The 19,764-nt window shown below is 30.3% G+C and overlaps 1 protein-coding gene across 11 annotated transcripts in view; it reads right to left on the reverse strand.

Moving 5' to 3' along the window:
- Positions 1 to 19,764, reverse strand: part of sbf1 (SET binding factor 1) — a 70,305-nt gene that overhangs the window by 42,491 nt on the left and 8,050 nt on the right. For 9 of the 11 annotated variants that reach the window (XM_051107211.1, XM_051107210.1, XM_051107205.1 and 6 more), the window contains exons 2-5: positions 3,077 to 3,162; positions 2,817 to 2,954; positions 2,536 to 2,661; positions 1,016 to 1,126 (exon numbers count right to left, since the gene is read on the reverse strand). In XM_051107211.1, the coding sequence (XP_050963168.1) occupies positions 1,016 to 1,126; positions 2,536 to 2,661; positions 2,817 to 2,954; positions 3,077 to 3,162 (461 nt within the window). The remainder of the gene's footprint in view (positions 1 to 1,015; positions 1,127 to 2,535; positions 2,662 to 2,816; positions 2,955 to 3,076; positions 3,163 to 19,764) is intronic. The other 2 variants (XM_051107207.1, XM_051107200.1) reach the window with 1 other exon arrangement.

Genomic DNA, 19,764 nt, shown 5'->3' on the forward strand with positions numbered 1-19,764 from the left:
AAATTAAAATTATATGGAAAATATATATATTTTTTTACATTTTTTAAGCATACAACAAAAATTACTAAAACTTTAAATAAAATTTAAATAATATGCACAGTTTCCAGCCAATGCTATTATTATTTATAGTCATAATTTATTATTATATATAACTTTGTAGAATTAAATTTGTATAAATGCAATTTCCAGCTAATTCTTTAGTTATTACTTTTAGCAGTAATTATTATTTTTTTGTTTTAACACTTTTTCATTTAAGCATATACAAAATTACTAAAACTTAATTTTTAAAAATGTAAAAGAAATAAAAAAAAAAAAAACATTTTTTAATTTAAGAATGAAACAAAATTACTAAAACTAACTAAAATTCAAATAATATGGGAAATATAAAAATTATATTTTTTAAATGTGTAACTTTTTAATGTAAGAATAGAACAAAATTAAAACTTTAAAATTTAAATATGGAAAATATCAAAATAAAAAAAATACAAAATTGCTAAAACTTTAACTAAAATTAAAATAACAGAAAATATAAAAATTAAAATAAATAAAAAATATGAATAAAAGCTACAACATCATATCAATAAACACTGTTTGAGACCTCAAACCCCCATTTGTCTTCATTATAAGTGTTTCACAAAAAAAAAATTAATTATTTCATTACTCATTAATAAAATTAGTAAAACATCATTATTAATATAGGATCATCTTTATATATGTTAAATGTTGTACGTGGTACATATTATTCAGGTTGACCAAGTTTCCATCAAACTGAGACAGATTAACACTAGAGCATGTGTGTCTTCCATAACAGTGCAGACCTTCCACATTACCCATGATGCATGGGATTACAGCATCATTTACAAATGTGTCTTTAATCTCTGATAATAGTCCCTTCAGAGAAAAACACTCATTTAACCAGAGGTAATGAAGGACTGTGTTCAAGAGAAGTCAAGAAAACAACACATGTACACATTGTTTTTTGATTAAAACATTGTAGACTGTGCAAAATCCTCACCTGAGAGCCTCCAGCAATAGGAATGATGCAGGTGAGAAGGTTTCCGATCACAGTTTCCATAGGAACAGTGAGGCCATCTACATGAACAGTGTAGATGAGACTCAAGCAGTTCTGCAAAATAAACAGACGTAAGATTGAGTTTAAATATAGGGAAATCAGGAAATGACAGAGAATTGGCATCAGGACAAACCACAGGCTGGATCTGAACCTGCATTTCCAGGCTCAACATGACTGGAATATGTGTAAAACACTAAATCTTGAAGGTGTTTTAGCATTTTTGAGAACTTATGAAAATTTAGTTTTCTGTTATAGATCACAATTTTAATGTCAGCAAGGTAACTGGCTAACACAGGTGAGGTTTTGACAAAATTAAGAGTTACTCTTATGGGCAGGTGTTATAAATTAAATAAAATACAAAATAAAATAAAATAATAAATAAATAAAATAAAATAAAAACAAAAAATAATAAAATTAAACTAAAAAATTAAAAATAAAATAAAAAATCAAATGCAAAATTAAATAAAAATAAAATAAAGACTAAAAAAATAAAATAAAAAAAATAAATAAATAACAAAATAAAACATAAAATAATAAAAATATGTGGATTCTAATGTTACCAAAGTAACTGGCTAACACAGGTAAGGTTTTGAAAAAATGATAAGAGTTACATAGTTGCATGGACGGGTGTTATAAAATAAAATAAAATAAAAACAAAAAAATAATAAAATCAAACAAAAAATGAAAAATAAAATAAAATGTAAAATAAAATAAAAATAAAAATGAAATAAAAATCTAATAAACTAAAGACTAAGCAATTAAATAAAAATTAAAATAAAATATAAAATAAAATAAAATAATAAAAATCTGATTTTAATGTTACCAAAGTAACTGGCTAACACGAGTAAGGTTTTTTAAAACTTAAATAAAATATAAAATAAAAAAATAACATACAAAATAAATAAAATAAAATAATAAAATAAATAAATATAAAATAAAATAAAATACAAAATAAAATAAAATAAAATAAAATAAATTAAAAATGAAAAATAAATTAAAATACAAAATAAAATTAAAACTAAATAAAATAAAGAACAAAAATAAAATAAAAAAATAATAATTAAATAAAATAAACTACATAACTGCAAAAGTGTGTTTCAAATAGTAATAGTAATTTTTTTATTTATTTATTTTTAATTACAATTTATTTTATTAATATTTAGTACTTTCGTTTATTATGTTTGCTTATTGTTATTTATTATGTAATGCAACTTTTATTATCTCTTATATATTATAGCTTTTTCCCCCGTATAAATAAAATCATTTTTTCGGTGTGTTCGGGGTCAGTAAGATAATATAATTGTATTATTAGTTTTGTAAAAAACATGTTTTCATTTTTATTTAGAAAAATTGAGTTTCTTTATTGGGGTGGCCAGAAAATAGCCTAAAATAATGAAAACATTACTATTGTGCCTTGACTTGTTTCAGTTTCTGTCACGTACAACGTCGTGTGTGTCTCTTACCCTAAAGACCTCTGTGTGGTCCAGACGGGACACGAGGACCAGGCTTTTAGGAGCGTATAGTTGAGCGGGCTGGAGCACGTCTGGACTATCATCTTCATCGGCCTCACTGGGCTCTCCTTTCTGTAGCTGAACAGACATAAATAAAACACCCTCCAACTACACCTACAATTACTGCTCTTCAAATCACTTAAACATCAGATGTCCAATCTACACAAAAAAAAATAAAAATTACCCCACCCATCAGCACCGTTACGTAATTTCTGCACGTGCTCGGCACAAACCTGCGGATTCTCCACGGACTCCCAGAAGGTGAAGCAAGCGCAGTAATGGCGCTCCGAGTTGATGTCTGTGAGAACCGCCACAAAAAACGACGGAGGTTTTCTCTCTGGAACCAGCTGCCATCCGCTGGGCTGACAGAACTGAAAGAGACGCCATGAAATTAAAAATATGTCTACAAAAACATTGCCAGGATCATTCCATTTAGTTGGATAAATCTGTGAATACTGGGATATCCTCTGTGTTTGTTTGTGATGGGGCTTACAAGCTCAAGGCCTTGAGGAAAGGGGTTATCTTCCCAGTCCTTCTCTGGGAAACGCTGGAGAATCCGGCCTTGACCCTCACTACCTCCTACACAAACAGAAAGAGAAACAAAGCATAAATGGACGCGTAAGGACTGAAAACATCTCATGTGAAGCTTCGCAAATTTGACTTGACAGAAAATGCCTCTAGTTTGGTGCACAACATGATAACCCCAATAAAACCCCTCTCAGGGAAAACCATAATACGCTGATAACGAGTACTTGCTGATTTATAAACAAGCGGCGCAAACTTTGTTTATGCCTTTGTATTTTAGGCTTTATTTTAGGCATGGTTGATTTGTGATTTTAAACAAACATAAAATCATATTTAATTCCTTAATGTCTCTGGTGGTTTTATGCACGATTCATCTATGCACATTATTCTGGAGGAAAAAAGCTCTGTTTTTATAACCTTGCATCAAGGCTTTGAAAGTTGAAATGACTTAAAGCTTCAAAAATAAAAGGAAAAGCACAAAACACGATACGTAATGACAAATCTACAAATGTGAAAACAAAAAACTAAACAGAAAGAGAAAATGAAACAAATAAAACAAATTACAAAACAAATAACAAAACAATCAGTTTGAAACTGTATGAAGTAGGCTGGGAAAAAAGTAAATAAATCTACAAATATAATAAAAGAGCAAACAAAATAAAAAAAAACTAAACAGAAACAAAGCAAAATGAAACAAATAAATAAAACAGAAATTTAAATAAATAAAACAAAATATATAAAGTCGTATAATAAGAAAAAGTGCAAAATTATGTAAAATAAATCTACAACTATGATAAAACAAACAAAATAAAAATAAAAACTAAACATGAACCAACCAAAATAAAACAAAAAAAATTAAACAAATAAATAAAACTGAAATTATAAAATAAAACTATAAAACAATAAAACAAATAAAACATTTCAGCTTGAAGGTGTATGAATAAGCTGAAAACAAAAAAATAAAATAAAAAAATTATATAGAGTAACATAAATCTACAAATATGATAACGAAAACAAAATAAAAAAAAATGAAACAGAAACCAAGCAAAATAAAACAAAAGAAACTAATTAATAAAACCAAAATAAACTAAAAAAATTAAGCAAACAAGTGAGCTGTAAACAAAACAAAAAATTAAAAATTAAACAAATTATAAAACAAACAACAAAATATTTCAGTTTGAAGCTTTATAAAGTAAGCTAAAAAAAGACAAAAAAAATGATATAAATTAAAACAGATTACAAATAAGACAAAGCAAATAAAATAAAAATAAAATAAAATATAAAACAAATGGAAAAAATAAAATAAAATAAATTGTTTTTAATAAAATAAAACAAACAACAATATATTTCAGTTTGAAGCTGTATGATGTAGGCTGAAAACAAAAAAGATAAAGCACACAATTGTACTAAGTAAAATAAATCCACAAATATAATAAAAAAGCAAGCAAAATAAAAAAAAAAACTAAACCGAGACAAAGCAAAATGAAACAAAAAATTAAACAAATAAATAAAACAGAAATTTAAATAAATAAATAAAACAAACAACAACATATTTCAGTTTGAAGCTGTATAAAGTAGGCTGAAAACAAATAAAATGGAAAAATATGAAAAAGTGCAAAATTATATAAAGTAAAATAAATAAATAAAAAATAAAGCAAACAAAACAAAAGGAAAATATAAGGACTATATATAAGAAAACACAAAATTATATAAAGTAAAATAAATAAAAAATAAAGCAAACAAAACAAAAGGAAAATATAAGGACTATATATAAGAAAACACAAAATTATATAAAGTAAAATAAATAAAAAATAAAGCAAACAAAACAAAAGGAAAATATAAGGACTATATATAAGAAAACACAAAATTCTATAAAGTAAAATAAATCTACAAATTTGATAAAGCAAACAAAAAAACTAAACAGAAACTAACCAAAATAAAACAAAAAATGAAACAAATAAATAAAATAGAAATTATAAAACAAACTATAAAAAAAACAACTAAACAATTCACTTTGATGCTGTTTGAAGTAGGCTGAAAACAAAAAGTAAAATTAAAAACAAAAAATAAAATTATATAAATAAAGGAAATCTACAAATATGATAAAGCTAACAAAACAAAAACAAAAAAAAGAAATAAAACAAACAAACAGAACACTAAACAACATCTCAGTGTGTGAATCTGAGGCTAAAAATAAAACTTAAAAAATAAGACAAAACAATATATTATAAAAAAAACAATCACTGAAATAAAAAATCTATACATATGACAATAAAACCCACACAAAACATTTCAGCGTTTTAAAGTGTAAAGCAAGCTAAGACAGTGTAAATGAGAGCTGCAAATGTCACAACATGAGAGGAGAGAAAGAACAGCACCTGCCTGAGTTTTCATCAGCTAAACAAAACCATACATAAAACAAAGAATGACCGGGACGTCTCCCAACACCCCACAAACAAATCAGAAAGCATGCACACAAATTAAATCATCTTGCAGCGCTGGATGATCCAACGTACAGCGCTGACAGTACTCCACAAGACCATCAGTCAGGAATTCATCTGCCTCTCTGAACTTCTTATCAGATATGTGCACAACCGCATATACACACAATACACACGACTGACTGAGCTACAGTAGAAGGTCTGTTGAACAGCAAGCGTTGTGAGATCGAACACAGGGATGGTTTGTGTCAGTTCGAGAGCGCTCTTATTGCACAGAGGAATCATGGGATTTGAGCCTGAGTTCATTTAGACAGCTGTCCCTCTTCACCCAGAATAAATGAGTTAGTGACCCAGCCCCTGTGCTGACGGCACGAAGACCAGCAGGACAAGACTTTAAGTGTCAAACCGAAGCCTGATCCAAGAAAAGCCCTCCTTTTGAGGAAAGGACAAAGGTTTAAGTTTAAAAATGCATGCTTTTTTGGAGCCTAGGGTCCCGTGCTTTGGTCACTTATCTAAATAATTTCATGAAAAACTTGAACTAAACATGGAATAAAAAAAAAAAAAAAAAAATACTTAAAGACGATAAAAACACAAGTTACAAAATGAAATAAAAGTATACATTTTTCACACCTTCTTTGTGAAGAATATTTTAATATTAATTATAATTATGATTATTTTTTATTACAATAATTTCTCAAAAAAAAGAATACTTTTTATATTATTATTATTATTATTATTATTTTATTGTAATAACACTTTTAATTTAAATGAACAATGTTACTGTGTTGTATTTTTAGACTTTAGAATAAAATAAAATGTTAATAAATAATTTTACTGCGTTTAAGTGTATTTTATAAGACCTGAATGCAACAAAAGTTTAAAATAAAAACAAAACAAAAAAACAATAAATAATAATAACAACAACAACAACGTTTTAAAAAGTTTAAAATAAAACATAACATTTAAAAAATAAAATAAAATAAATGTACTGTTTTATTTTGTTTTTTAAGACCTGAATGCAACAAAAAAGTTTAAAATAAAAACAAAACAAAAAATAAATAATAATAATAATAATAATAATAATAATAATAATAACAACAAGTTTTTAAAAAGTAAAAAAAATTTAAATGAAATAAAAAAATTGACTGTATTTTTTATAAGACCTGAAAGCAACAAAAAAAGTTTATAATAAAATAAGTTTTAAAGTTTAAAATAAAATAAATAAATAACATTAATAACATTTAATAATAATAATAATAATAATAATAATAATAATAATAGTTTTTTAAAAAAAAGTTAAAAATAAAATAAATAATTTTACCGAGTTTTATTTTATTATATAAGACCTGAATGCATCAAATTTCTGAGTGATGGTCTGTCAGCGCTGTACATTGGAAGCATAAAATAACAAAACAAAAACTAAACAGAAACTAACCAAAATAAAACCAAAAATGAAACAAACAAATAAAACAAACAACAAAACATTTCACTTTGAAGCTGTATGACGTAGGCTGAAAACAAAAAGGTTAATAAAATAGATGTTAATTAAACAAAAGTTAATAAATGTTTTATTGTGTTTTATTTTATCTTATAAGACCTGCATCACTCCCAGCTGCTCTGCAACTGGAATGAACCAAAAAAAAAAAAGAAACCTTTTCAGAGATTGGGTTTCCCTCGACCCCTCACATGTGTGCAAGTTTGCACGTATAAATAGGCGACTCACTAAAAGTGAGTGAATGAGTGATGTGGTGCACATGGCTGATGGGGTTAAAACAGATGGAGGTGTGAGCAGCCACACCTTCCTCCTTACATCAGCTCGGGCTCATGAAGAGTGTCATGTTTACTCGAGAGCAATCCAGGTGAGCCATAAACAATGATGCATTACGGGAAACGAAATAAAGGTTGCTACGTGCAGCCTGGGTGTCATCAAGCAAGTCTGGAGCTGGAATAAGACTTTAACCTCGCCCTATACAAAAAAGCCAAGCTACAAGTCATTGAAAGTTAGAAAACAAATAATCAACAGAAACTCAATCACTGACACAGACGGCTTCACGGGACAACTGAATAGCAGTAACTGTATTATTAATAATATTATTCAGGAAAATTCTACACATTATGACCAATGAATTCTTTACATTTTCGATGAATTATTTTAGACATAACAAAAGGCCATTTCTCACTTTCTTTTTTTTTTTTTCAATTTCCAATACCTTGTATTAAGTTTGACGAACTCTCCATGAAATTATGTAAAAATTATAAATAATTACAAAATAAATAAAGTAAAATAAAAATGAATGAAATGAAATAAAAAATTTAATAAAATTGAATTAATATGGGTAAAATAATAACTACATTATTGAAAAAAATTAAAAATATTTTACAAAAATTAAAAATTAAATTAATTAAGAAATACAAATAAAAATAAAATAAAGTAAAATAAAAAATAAAATAAATTAACAACAAAGTAAAATTGAAATAAAAAAATGTAATTAAAAATCAATTAAATAAAACATTAAAATAAATTAAATATAATTAAACTAAATTAAAAATTTAATTACATTAACAAGTTAAAAATGAAATAAAATAAAATTTAAATTTAAAAATATTTCACAAAAATTAAAATAATTAAGAAATACAAATAAAAATAAAGTAAAATAACAATTAAATAAAATAAATTAAAAATAAACAACAAAACAACATTAATAAATAAAGTACAAATGAAATAAAATTAAAGTAAAATACAAATTAAATTAAATTACAAAATTAAATTAACAAGTTAAAAATAAAATAAAATTATAATAAAAATATATTTAAAAATAAAATACATATATATTACAAAAAAATTGTAAAAAAAAAAAAATAAAGTAAAATATAAAATGAATTAAATTACAAATTAAATAAATAAAGTAAAACTTTAAATTAAATTAAATTAAATTAAACAAAATAAAATAACCTTGGTTTTCCAAAGACTATCATTTATTTCTTCACAATCTAGACTATCCCCTTTTTGGTACAGTTTAAAAAGGAAAGACTCAGGAAAGACACAATTCTACTGGATAACGGCCAAAGTAATACCTGGAGGCAATCTGGAGCGTGTCCAAACTACATGCACCACAATAGAGCCTATTCACAACACCGTACGCTGCCAAAATTAGCCAAAATTGGCCTACAGTTCGTTTGTCTCCACAGATTGAAACGGATAAAGATTAAGACGGCCGATGCAGAGGAAACGCACCAACCTCAGGTGATATTCATATACAGTTCTGGCCCGCTGCCAGGGCCCTCAGGCGGTCACTCTACACTCGACCCCCATTTAGTGAAACTGACATGTTATCGCCGTAGGGTAATAGCGTAGTCAGGATTAGTTTCGTTTTCCCTTGCAAAAAAGGAAAAAAATCTAGACGAGCAGCCAAGGAACGAATCAGAGTGCCAAATTCAAACTGATTTTTAAGGCCTCCAACGTGTTGGGAAATCTAAACCTCGCTTTCGTTCCCACCACTCCTACTTTTTAGCTATCTCAGAAAGAGAACGACCAGATGAGTGAAGGAGAAAAAGAGACGTCCAAACACAAGCAGGCACTGTTCTCCAAACACTAATTCACTCATGCCGATTCCAGCATTCCGTGACATTCCGATTCCAGAACTCCGGTGCTCCCAGATAACAGCTGAGTCGGCAACGAGGCAAGAATTCTCCTAAATGGGCCTAAACAGAAGTTATCAACACATACGCACGCATTCAGCACATTTAAACTCAACATGCACAATGTTGCACGCAACGCTTTGGACAAATCAGAGAATTCTGACCTCATTTTTGGACTCTAGGGACAAAAAGCTTGGAATCAATACAAGCAAGTTGAGGACAAACCCACAGCCCGCTGGAGTCTATGCGAGTCTGAAAACCTAAAATGAGGTCAGTGGGATTTTATGCAGCCCAAATAAGCCGTGAAGGTTTTTCAGCGATCTACCAATTCACCTAGCAAAAACCCTGCACCTGAGATTTTGGCTCTTGAACGGGGTCATATGGTACATGGACATGGGGAATGCACTTGGATAATCTAACAAGACGGATCTGGACATATGAGACCTCAATACATCTTTCCCAGACAATTCCTGCTTGTTCAGATGGAAGGCAATGCCTTCTAAAAGTGTATGTGATTTAAAAGCTAAATCTGCATTATTTTTATTAATCACCACATGACAAGAAAAGTAACAACCTTTGGGATTTGTTTTCACAACTTTCCACAACCCTGTAGTAACCTGAGGTTAAGTGCCCTGAGCTTCAACCACTGCACCACATCACCTAGTTATTTAATGAGGCCTCTAAAGAACTTCAATAATCTGCTAAAAGCTGTTTATGGGTGAGAGTTCAAACTAATGAATGGGTCTGAATTACGTAAACTGTGAACCTGCCACACTGTCACAAAGCTCTCAAATCTCATTTACATTTAAATTCTGCAAGTCAACACACTGTCACAAATTAACATCACACCTGACAAGTCTTGACCAATTTGAACCAATGTTATCATCATTAACAAAACAGAAAAGAACGAAAAATGAAGAATGAAGAAAAGAATGAAAATCATACAATTTTTATTTTTTGGGATAACCATTTCTTTAAAAGAAAAGTTTGCCCAAAAAATGAAAATTACCATATGATTTACTCACTCACAAGCCATCCTAGGTGTATATGACTTTCTTCTTTAAAGCAAATACAATTGGAGTTATACTCGAAAATGTTTTGGCTCTTCCAAGCTTTATAATGGCAGTGAACGGGTGTTGAGATTTTGAAGTCCAATAAAGTACATCCATCCATCATAAGAAGTGCTCCATGCGTCTCCAGGGGGTTAATAAAGGCCTTCTGAAGTGATTGATGTGTGTGTGTAAGAAAAACATCAATATTTAAAACTTCATCAACCATAATCTCTAGCTTTATAATGGAAGTGAATGGATTTTGATATTTCTGAAGTCCAATAAAGTGCATCCATCCATCATAAAAACTCCACATGGCTCTAGGGGTTTAAAGACCTTTTGAAGTCAATCGATGCATTTGCGTAAGAAAAATAGCAGTATTTAAAACTTTATATACTGTAATCTCTAGCTTTATAATGGAATCGAATGGCTGTTGAGATTTTGAAGTCCAATAAAGTGAGTCCATCCATCCTAAAAAGTACTCCACACAGCTCTGAGGAGTTAAGAAAGGCCTTCTGAAGCAAATCAATGTATCTGTTTAAGAAAAATATCTATATTTAAATCTTTATCAACTATTATCTCTACCTTTATAATGGCACTGAATGGCTGTTGAGATTTTGAAGTTCAATAAAGTGCATCCATCCATTATAAAAGTGCTCCACACAGCTCCAGGGTGTTAATAAAGGCTTTCTGAGAGAATCGAGGCGGTCTATAAGAAAAATATCCATATTTAAAACTTAATAAATCATAATCCCTAGCTTTATAATGGAACTGAATGGCTGTTGAGATTTTCAAGCCCAATAAAGTGCATCCATTCATCATAAAAAGTGCTCCACATGGCACCGGGGTGTTAATAAAGGCTTTCTGAAGCGAATTCATGTGTTTGTGTAAGAAAAATATCAATATTTAAAACTTTATAAACCGTAATCTCTAGCTTTATAATGGCACTGAATAGCTGTTGAAATTTTAAAGTCGAATAAAGTGCATCCATTCATCATAAAAAGTACTCCACACAGCTCTGAGAAGTTAAGAAAGGCCTTCTGAAGCAAATCAATGTATCTGTTTAAGAAAAATATCCATATTTAAAACTTTATCAACTATTATCTCTATCTTTATAATGGCACTGAATGGCTGTTGAGATTTTGAAGTTCAATAAAGTGCATCCATCCATTATAAAAGTGCTCCACACAGCTCCAGGGTGTTAATAAAGGCTTTCTGAGAGAATTCATGTGTTTGTGTAAGAAAAATATCAATATTTAAAACTTTATAAACCATAATCCCTAGCTTTACAATGGCACTGAATAGCTGTTGAAAATTTAAAGTCGAATAAAGTGCATCCATTCATCATAAAAAGTACTCCACATGGCTCCGGAAGGTAAATAAAGGCCTTTTGAAGCAAATCAATGCGTGTAAGAAAAATCCATATTTAAAACTTTATAAACTGTAACCACTAGCTTTAAAATGGCATTGAATGGCTGCTAAAAATTAGGTCCAATAAAATGCATCCATCGATCATAAAAAGTGCTCTACATGGCTCCGAGGGGTTAATAAAGACCTTTTGAAGTGCAGCGATGCGTTGTGTAAATTTCACATTTTAAACTTTCAACAGCCATTTACTGGCATTATAAAGCTAGAGATTACGTTTTATAACGCTTTAAATATTTATATTTTTCTTACACACACACAGACATCACTTCAGAAGGCCTTTATTAACCCCTTGGAGCTGTGTGGAGCACTTTTTATGACAGATGGATGCACTTTATTGGACTTCAAAATCTCAACAGCCATTCACTGCCATTATAGGGCTTGGAAGGATATTTTTTTTAAATAACTCCGATTATATTCGTCTTAAGGTACAAAGTTATATACACCTAGGAAGGCCTGAGGGTGAATAAACAATGGGGTTATTTTCATTTTTAGGTAAACAATCCGTTTAACACAACTCACCAACTCAACCACAGCATAACTGACAGCCACTACACATCACCTCCATTAAATGTCATATAGGTTTGACACAGCCTCCCTACAACCTGTGTGATCACATTTCAAGGCACTTCTGCTTTATCCGGCTGTACTCTGACTCACCAGAGTGTCTGGATATTAATAGGGAAATTTCACTCTCTCCTTCATCAAGGATCTGAGAGAGACGCCACGAGACAATCACACCGCCCTGCTAGTCAGTCTGAAGCAGCTGAAGTGAAACCGAAAACAGGTGACTGACTACAGCAGTCACTGCGGGTCAAAAATCACAAGATTTCCAACAAACAAAACTCTAACTAACAGGAAACTAACGCATGGATGCCAACAATGTGGCATTCACGTATCAATCAGAGATGACGACTAAGCTACGTGGTTAGATCATGAGTAATACAGACTTCCTTAATATGCCAGAAACGCACTCTGAAGCAACTGCGCCTGTGCACCACAGGAATTCACTATCAGGCTTGTGTAAGAGACAGACATGCAGCGTGGTTGCGACTGTGTGTTAGCGCATGTGGGTGGGGTGGCAAAAAACAAGTACGTTGGCTTACAAAGAGAAAAGACTGGGTCAAGTTATAAAAGCTCTCAGTCGCACAAAGAATGTGTTGCCGTAGCCCAGCAATTTTTCACGAATTCACTATGGTCTAGTCTTAGAACCGGTCTCTTTAGAAGCTCAACGTGGATTCTAGAAAAAGGCTTGGCGGCATGTCAAAACCAGAAAACCGCAGCCTGCTCTTATGGCCCGCGCCCCACGTTGTCAAAACAGTTTGTCGCCATGGCTGCAAGGACCTGAAAGGCCGCAGTTAAGCGTGTCAGGGACAGGCTAGGTGGGCACACACAGGAAGTTGTCAACCAACATCTATAGCAGTGGTTCCCAACTGTTGGGTCGTGACCCAAAACTTCAAAAATGGACAAAGGGGTACATGTAAATGATAAAAAAGTCCAATGATGGATATTTAAGCAGTTCAACTTGTCAAACATGCCATTTGAATTGCTAATAATTATATAATTGTATGCATCATCCACCACTGTTCAAAAGTTTGGGGTTGGTCAGATGTTTTAGAAATGTGTCTTTTATGCTCAGCAAAGCTGCTGTATTTGATAAAAATACAGGAAAAAATGTGAAATATTATTGCAATTTTAAATACATGGTGTCTATTTGAATATATTTTAAAATGTAATTTATTCCTGTGATGCAAAGCTGAATTTTCAGCATTATTACTCCAGTCTTCAATGTCATATGACACTTCAGAAATCATTCTAATATGCTGATTTGCTGTTCAAGAAACATATTATTATACTAATAAATTTCTTATTATTCTCAATGAAAAATGGTGGCGCTGCTTATAATTTTGTGAAAACCCTAATGCTTTTTTTCAGGATTTACTGATGAACAGAAAAATAGCATTTACTTCTAATAAAAATATATAACATTATAAATGTCTTTAACGTAGGGCCTTATGAAATCCGGTGTTTTATTTTTTTCCAAATTAATTTTTTCCATTTTTTTATTTTTTTTTTTTTTTTTTTTTTGCGTTTTAATTTTCTAGATTTCTACAACCTGTCATACGTCATTTGAACTGCAATGTATTTAATTACAAAAGTATATGCATCATCCACTACTGTAAAAGTTTGGGGTTGGTAAGAGGTTTTAGAAAGAAGTCTTTTATGCTCAGCAAAGCTGCTGTATTTAAAAGAAATACAGGAAAAAATGTGAAATATTATTACAATTTAAAATACATGTTTTCTATTTGAATATATTTTAAAATGTAATTTATTCATGTGATGAAATCTGAAAGCTGAATTTTCAGCATCATTACTCCAGTCTTCAGTTCACATGACACTTCAGAAATCATTCTAATATGCTGATTTGCTGCTCAAGAAACTTATTATTGTCAATGAAAATAGTTGAATGAAATATCCTTCATTACTTTGAGCAGACATAATCAATAATCAAAAGCATCTCTAATTAATAGATTTTACTTTAAAACATATTCTTTTTTTTATTTACATATTTTTATTATTTTTAGAAATACTGTTGTGCATTTTCTGGTAAATAATTTCTCTGATAAATATTCCACATTTTTTTTATATTATTTTATTTTAATATTTTTTTAAAATAATTTTATTATTAGTAGTAGTAGTACTATTACATTAAGCCTTACTTTTTTTTGTCACAGTTTCTTCAAGTTAAACCAAACTTTTATTTTGACAGGCTGCTGTAAAGACCTTTACGTTTCTGTTTGCATATGATACTACGATCATTTTTCTCAAAAGAAACGGTAAAATGCTTATGAAGTGACTCTCAGAGCACCGCGAGCATCAGTATGCGTGTAGTAAACGAAACGTGCGTTTGCGACATTCACTCACACAGAAACACCCAGAACATAGGATTTATATTAAAATATTATTTTTGCAGCTTAATATTCACAGACACTAGTCCATATGGTATTCTGATTTAAGTGTACTGACCTAATTTAGATTTTTCCACCCCAAATTTGGCAACTTCTGTGACATTCCGTGTTATAAAGTAAATTCCATTTTTTATGACCGAATTCCATGATTCTGTCCACGTTTTCCACATCACGAAATTATTAATAGTCTAATAAATACTATTAATATTTAATATTAAAATAATTATCAGCTCATTATATATCAGCCAATTTTTTAAATATTTTTCCACCCCTAATAAACACAATTCTACTTCTAATGTGTAAGATTAACATCTAGCAAGAAAATGTCTCAATGCACCTTGTACTAATTCAGCCCCAAAATCTTGGCGCTGGTCATTCTGGGTGGACTCGCACTGAGAGAATTGCATCTGCCAAAATCTGCTGTTGCTCGGGATACCGTGAGTGCAGTTTTCTTTTCTTTCTGCGCAGAAAAGCTCTTCAACAAACTCACATCCTTCCTGCACGCCAGCAACCACCCGTCCCACAACCGCATTCAGCCCTGGCTGCTTTTTCAATAGAGGAAATACTCGAGGCTCAAGACAATTTACGCACTTTTTTTAGAGCGAGCGCTAGTTCTTAACAACAAAACAACACCTCATTACTTCTAGAAATACAACGGGGCTTGTATTGTCGTTCAACTTTAGAGTTTTATGAACCCCAACATTTTAGATTAGTTTTCTCAGCCACAGTGACGTCAGCGATGTGTGAAAGCGTGGTGCTCCTCGTGTCTGTGTTCTATGCAAAGACCTGCGGTTTTGATATTTTAAGTCGGGCACTTTGGTTTTCAGCAGGCAAGTACCGGTCTTTCCAAAAACTTTTAAAGAGCTTATGGGCTTCGAAGTCAAATTGAATGTCACAGCATGAGACATATATGGAGTTTTATTTAGATTGCAGATAAAGTCTCACACACACTGACACAGAGGCATTAACCGCTACATTAACAGGAATTAGGGCTGGGTGAGAAACATTACAGTGCTTTTAATGAGCTTCTTATTTGGCTGTTAAGTTTCCTAAAGGCTACATCAGTAGACTCGCTTCCACCCTGACACCCTCATCATCATGTGACAGACAATTATGAGAGTGCCAAGTCTGAATCAGTTCAAACATCCTTTTCTGTGAGTCGCTTGTTAACACAAGTGTGGCATTTTTAAGTATTATGCTATTTTAGTACACATATCATATAAATATAAATCAAATGTATTATTACTATTATATTATATTATATTATATTATAAATGTTCTTGGGTTGATTAATAAAAATTGTGTGGCAAAATAAATCTTTAATTATTTTTAACATGGTTTTTATTTGATTTTATCTTATTTAAATGCATAAATATTCAAAATTTAATTTGCAATAATGGCTGTTTGGTCAAAATGATGGATAAATAATTGAAAAAAATGAAATTATATTGCATATAATATATTTAAAATGTTGTCAAAACACTAAGTTCATACAGGGATAGTAGGACTGTATTATATTGTATTACATTATATTATCTTTCTTGTGTTTATTAGTGAAAAACTGTGTGGGAAAACAAAACTTTATTTTGTTTATTTATGTTTTTTTGTTGTTGTTTGTTTACTGTATTTTTAAATTGTATACATTAAATTGTCTAAATTTACTTTGCAATAATGGATGATTGGTCAAACTATAGAATAAAATTGAAATAAAAATATATTTTAAATATTGCCAAAATGCTAACAAATATTGCACGTGTGTTTTTTTAGCCAAGGATACAAGGATACATTTTACAAATATTATATTAAATTATATATTACATTAAATATTAATACTAATAATAATGATAATAATAATAACACCACCAACAACAATCACTATTTTTGTGTTTACTAGTGAAAAAATTGTGTAAAAACAAACCTATAATTATGTTTAACAACTGTTTGGTTTCTTTTAAACAATTTGTATTGTTTTTACAGTATTTTATTTTATTTTATTTACTTTGCAACAATGGACGATTGATCAAAATAATGAAATAATTTAATTAGTAATAATAATAATAAAAATATCATTGTCAAAATGCTGACAAATGTAACGTGTTTATCCAAGCATGTGTTTTACAACTAATATACTAAGTCATATATTACATTAAATAATAATAATATTATTATTATTATTATTACTATTATTATTAGCGAAAAATAGTTGTGAAAACAAACCTTCGATTATTTTTCAAAAAATATTTTTAAATACTTTCAATTATTTTATTTGCTGTATTTTAATTTCAGTTAATTTAACTTTATTTTATTTTATTTTATTTTATTACATTTACTTCGTAACAATGGAATTATGGAATTATTATCATTATTACTATCATTATTATTAAACATTAGCTGTGTTCATTATTGAAAAATAGTTTGTGAAAACAAACCCTCAGTTATTTTAAGAAGTTTTTTTACAGTATTTTATTTTAGATTATTTTATTTTATTGCATTAAATGTTCTACACTACAATGGCTGAAGGCTCAAAAGAATGAATAATTAACTAAAGAAACAAAATATTATTATTATTTTTTTTTTTAACAGTCATAATGCTAACACATACTGTATACGTTTTTTTAGCCAAGCCCTAACAAGGATACGCACACGTTTTACAACTAATCTCTCCATGACACTAGATAAACAGACACCCTTTCTCTCTCACACACTTTAATATATTTAACTAACCTCCGGCGAACATCAACTAAAAGATAAGTGGGTACGCTTTAGGTACCTCGTACACCTAGTTGTATCAATAATTAAACATTGCAAAGGACTAAAGCTCAGCCTGTGACAGATATCCTGCATGAAATGCGAAAAGCAAACTAAAAGAGTGCACTTGGACTCCTTTTGCTTACATAATGTTGGCGTCACTGGTTAGGCATTCCACCTCAGCAGAAATTCCATGCCTTCCAACAAGGTTTGGAAATCTTATGGAAAGTAGTAGTGAAATTAGCATCGGGTTAGTCAGTTCCCCTCCGCCAAGGGGCCAGGTAAGAGAGGCAGCCAACAGACGTGAGGCTGTGACCGGTGTTTAGATCGAGTAAACAGATTATGAGCACTGGGAATTCAGGGAAAATACACACAGATGATGAACTAGGACATAAAGCATCAACAGTATGGCGTAGACATTTGACGTCTGTCTGACAAACGCACAAAAAAATCATTAGCTCACTATCCTCCCACAACAAACATGCTGTGAGAAAGCATCTTTGGCATGCTTTCAATTAGGAAATAATTGCCATTCAGTCTGTAAAAAAGAAAAAATTGCACTTACAATAGAAGTCAGTGGGTCAAGGTATTGCAAAATTCATACCGTTTCAAAACTACACGTCATTGCTGTGCTACGTGGTCATGAAAAACGCATCATTTTCAAGCACTGTGGTTTAAAAACAAGTGATTTTAAGCCATTAAAATACAATTAGCAGCAAAGAGAAACACTAACCTTTCTATTTTTTTGCTTGGGTTTGGATTTGAAAGGTTATTTTCTCATTGCGTCTATATATGAGGGCTAGAGCTTCTCTTTTACCCAACGCCTCTCCTGCTGTATAAATGATTCATGTCTATGTGAGATGACTCAGAAAATGTGTAATAGTGGCAAAATAATAACAACTGACTCAACATCTGAGTGCAAAATTAACACTCGCCAAGGACCAAATGACAGCTTTGGAGCAACTGACTTTGACAGGAAAAAAAAAATTTAAATTAAAACTAAAAAAAAAAAAAAAACAATATAGTCCAACCTTCACTGATGTAAGTAAACATACAAAGAGAAAAAAAATAATTAAAAAAAAAATTAATTAAATACAAAACTAAAATTAATATTTTTTATATCTATCTATCTATCTATCTATATATATATACACACACTTTATTTGTTAAATTATTTTTTTTAGTTATATTTATTTATATGGTAATTTAACCATATAAAAATAACATAATAATAATAAAAAATAATGTTATTTTTTGTTTGTTTTATAATTACTATTATTATTATTTTTATTATTACTACTACAATTATTAACTTTTCATTTTTACATTATTAAATAATCAAAAAAATAAACAACTAAAACAAATACAGTTAAAATAATTTTTGTTATTCTTATTTTATTTCATTTTATGTTATTCTATTAATAGAAAATATACATTTTGTTTTAATTTAGCGATTTGATGTGTTTTGTGTGTGTATATATATACACACACACACATATACATATACATATATATATATATATATATATATATATATATATATATATATATATATATATATAAATGTTTTATCATTACCATTAATAATATTAAAATTACTCTTATTATTATTTTCAGTATTACAACAATTACTATTTTTTAATTTTCATATTATTAAATAACCAAAAAATAAATAACTAAAATAAAGTTAAAAATGTATATATATATATATATATACACACAGCCTGTAGATTAATGGACCAAAATAACCTTTGACAAAGGGAAACCCCCTAAAAGACACCCGGAAAATCCTACTAACCACATGAGAGCAATAATCTTCACTTACACCACGCCAACCAATCAGATCGTTTTTTCTGCAAGTGGGTTCTTTTTATTTCCACCTATGGACCAATCAGCTTCACTGCACTCTTAACCAATCAGGTCATGGTGGGCTGCAGCTGAAACCAAGATTTCGACAGAAAGAGTGGGACACCAGACTATAATTCACTCCTCTGCGTCTGAGACCCAACAGCCACAATGCCAACGACCCCTAAATATAATCCAGTGGGTCAGCAGCAATGAAAAAAAAATAGAGGATTTAGAAGAATTACTTCCCGCAACCCCATAGGCATGTGGAGAACAAGATCTTCAGTCTCCACCCGAGGGGTTTGGGAGGGGGAGAGGGCCGCATTCCCAAAATACCAGGGAAGACCATGAAAGGTTTGCGGCCACGGAGAGCTCGCTCCCCCTTCCCGCCCTGACCTCTGCGTCCCTCCAGAAGAGACTGTTCATTGACCCACCAGACCTCTGGATATGAAGCACACAAACAGCTATTAACCAGCCACTGCTTACCACTTTCCATAACCAGACTGAAGTATTTTGCGTGTGTGTGTGTGAGAAGTAAAA

This window comes from Labeo rohita, chromosome 4 (assembly GCF_022985175.1).
Source record: "Labeo rohita strain BAU-BD-2019 chromosome 4, IGBB_LRoh.1.0, whole genome shotgun sequence".
Lineage (NCBI taxonomy): Eukaryota > Metazoa > Chordata > Actinopteri > Cypriniformes > Cyprinidae > Labeo > Labeo rohita.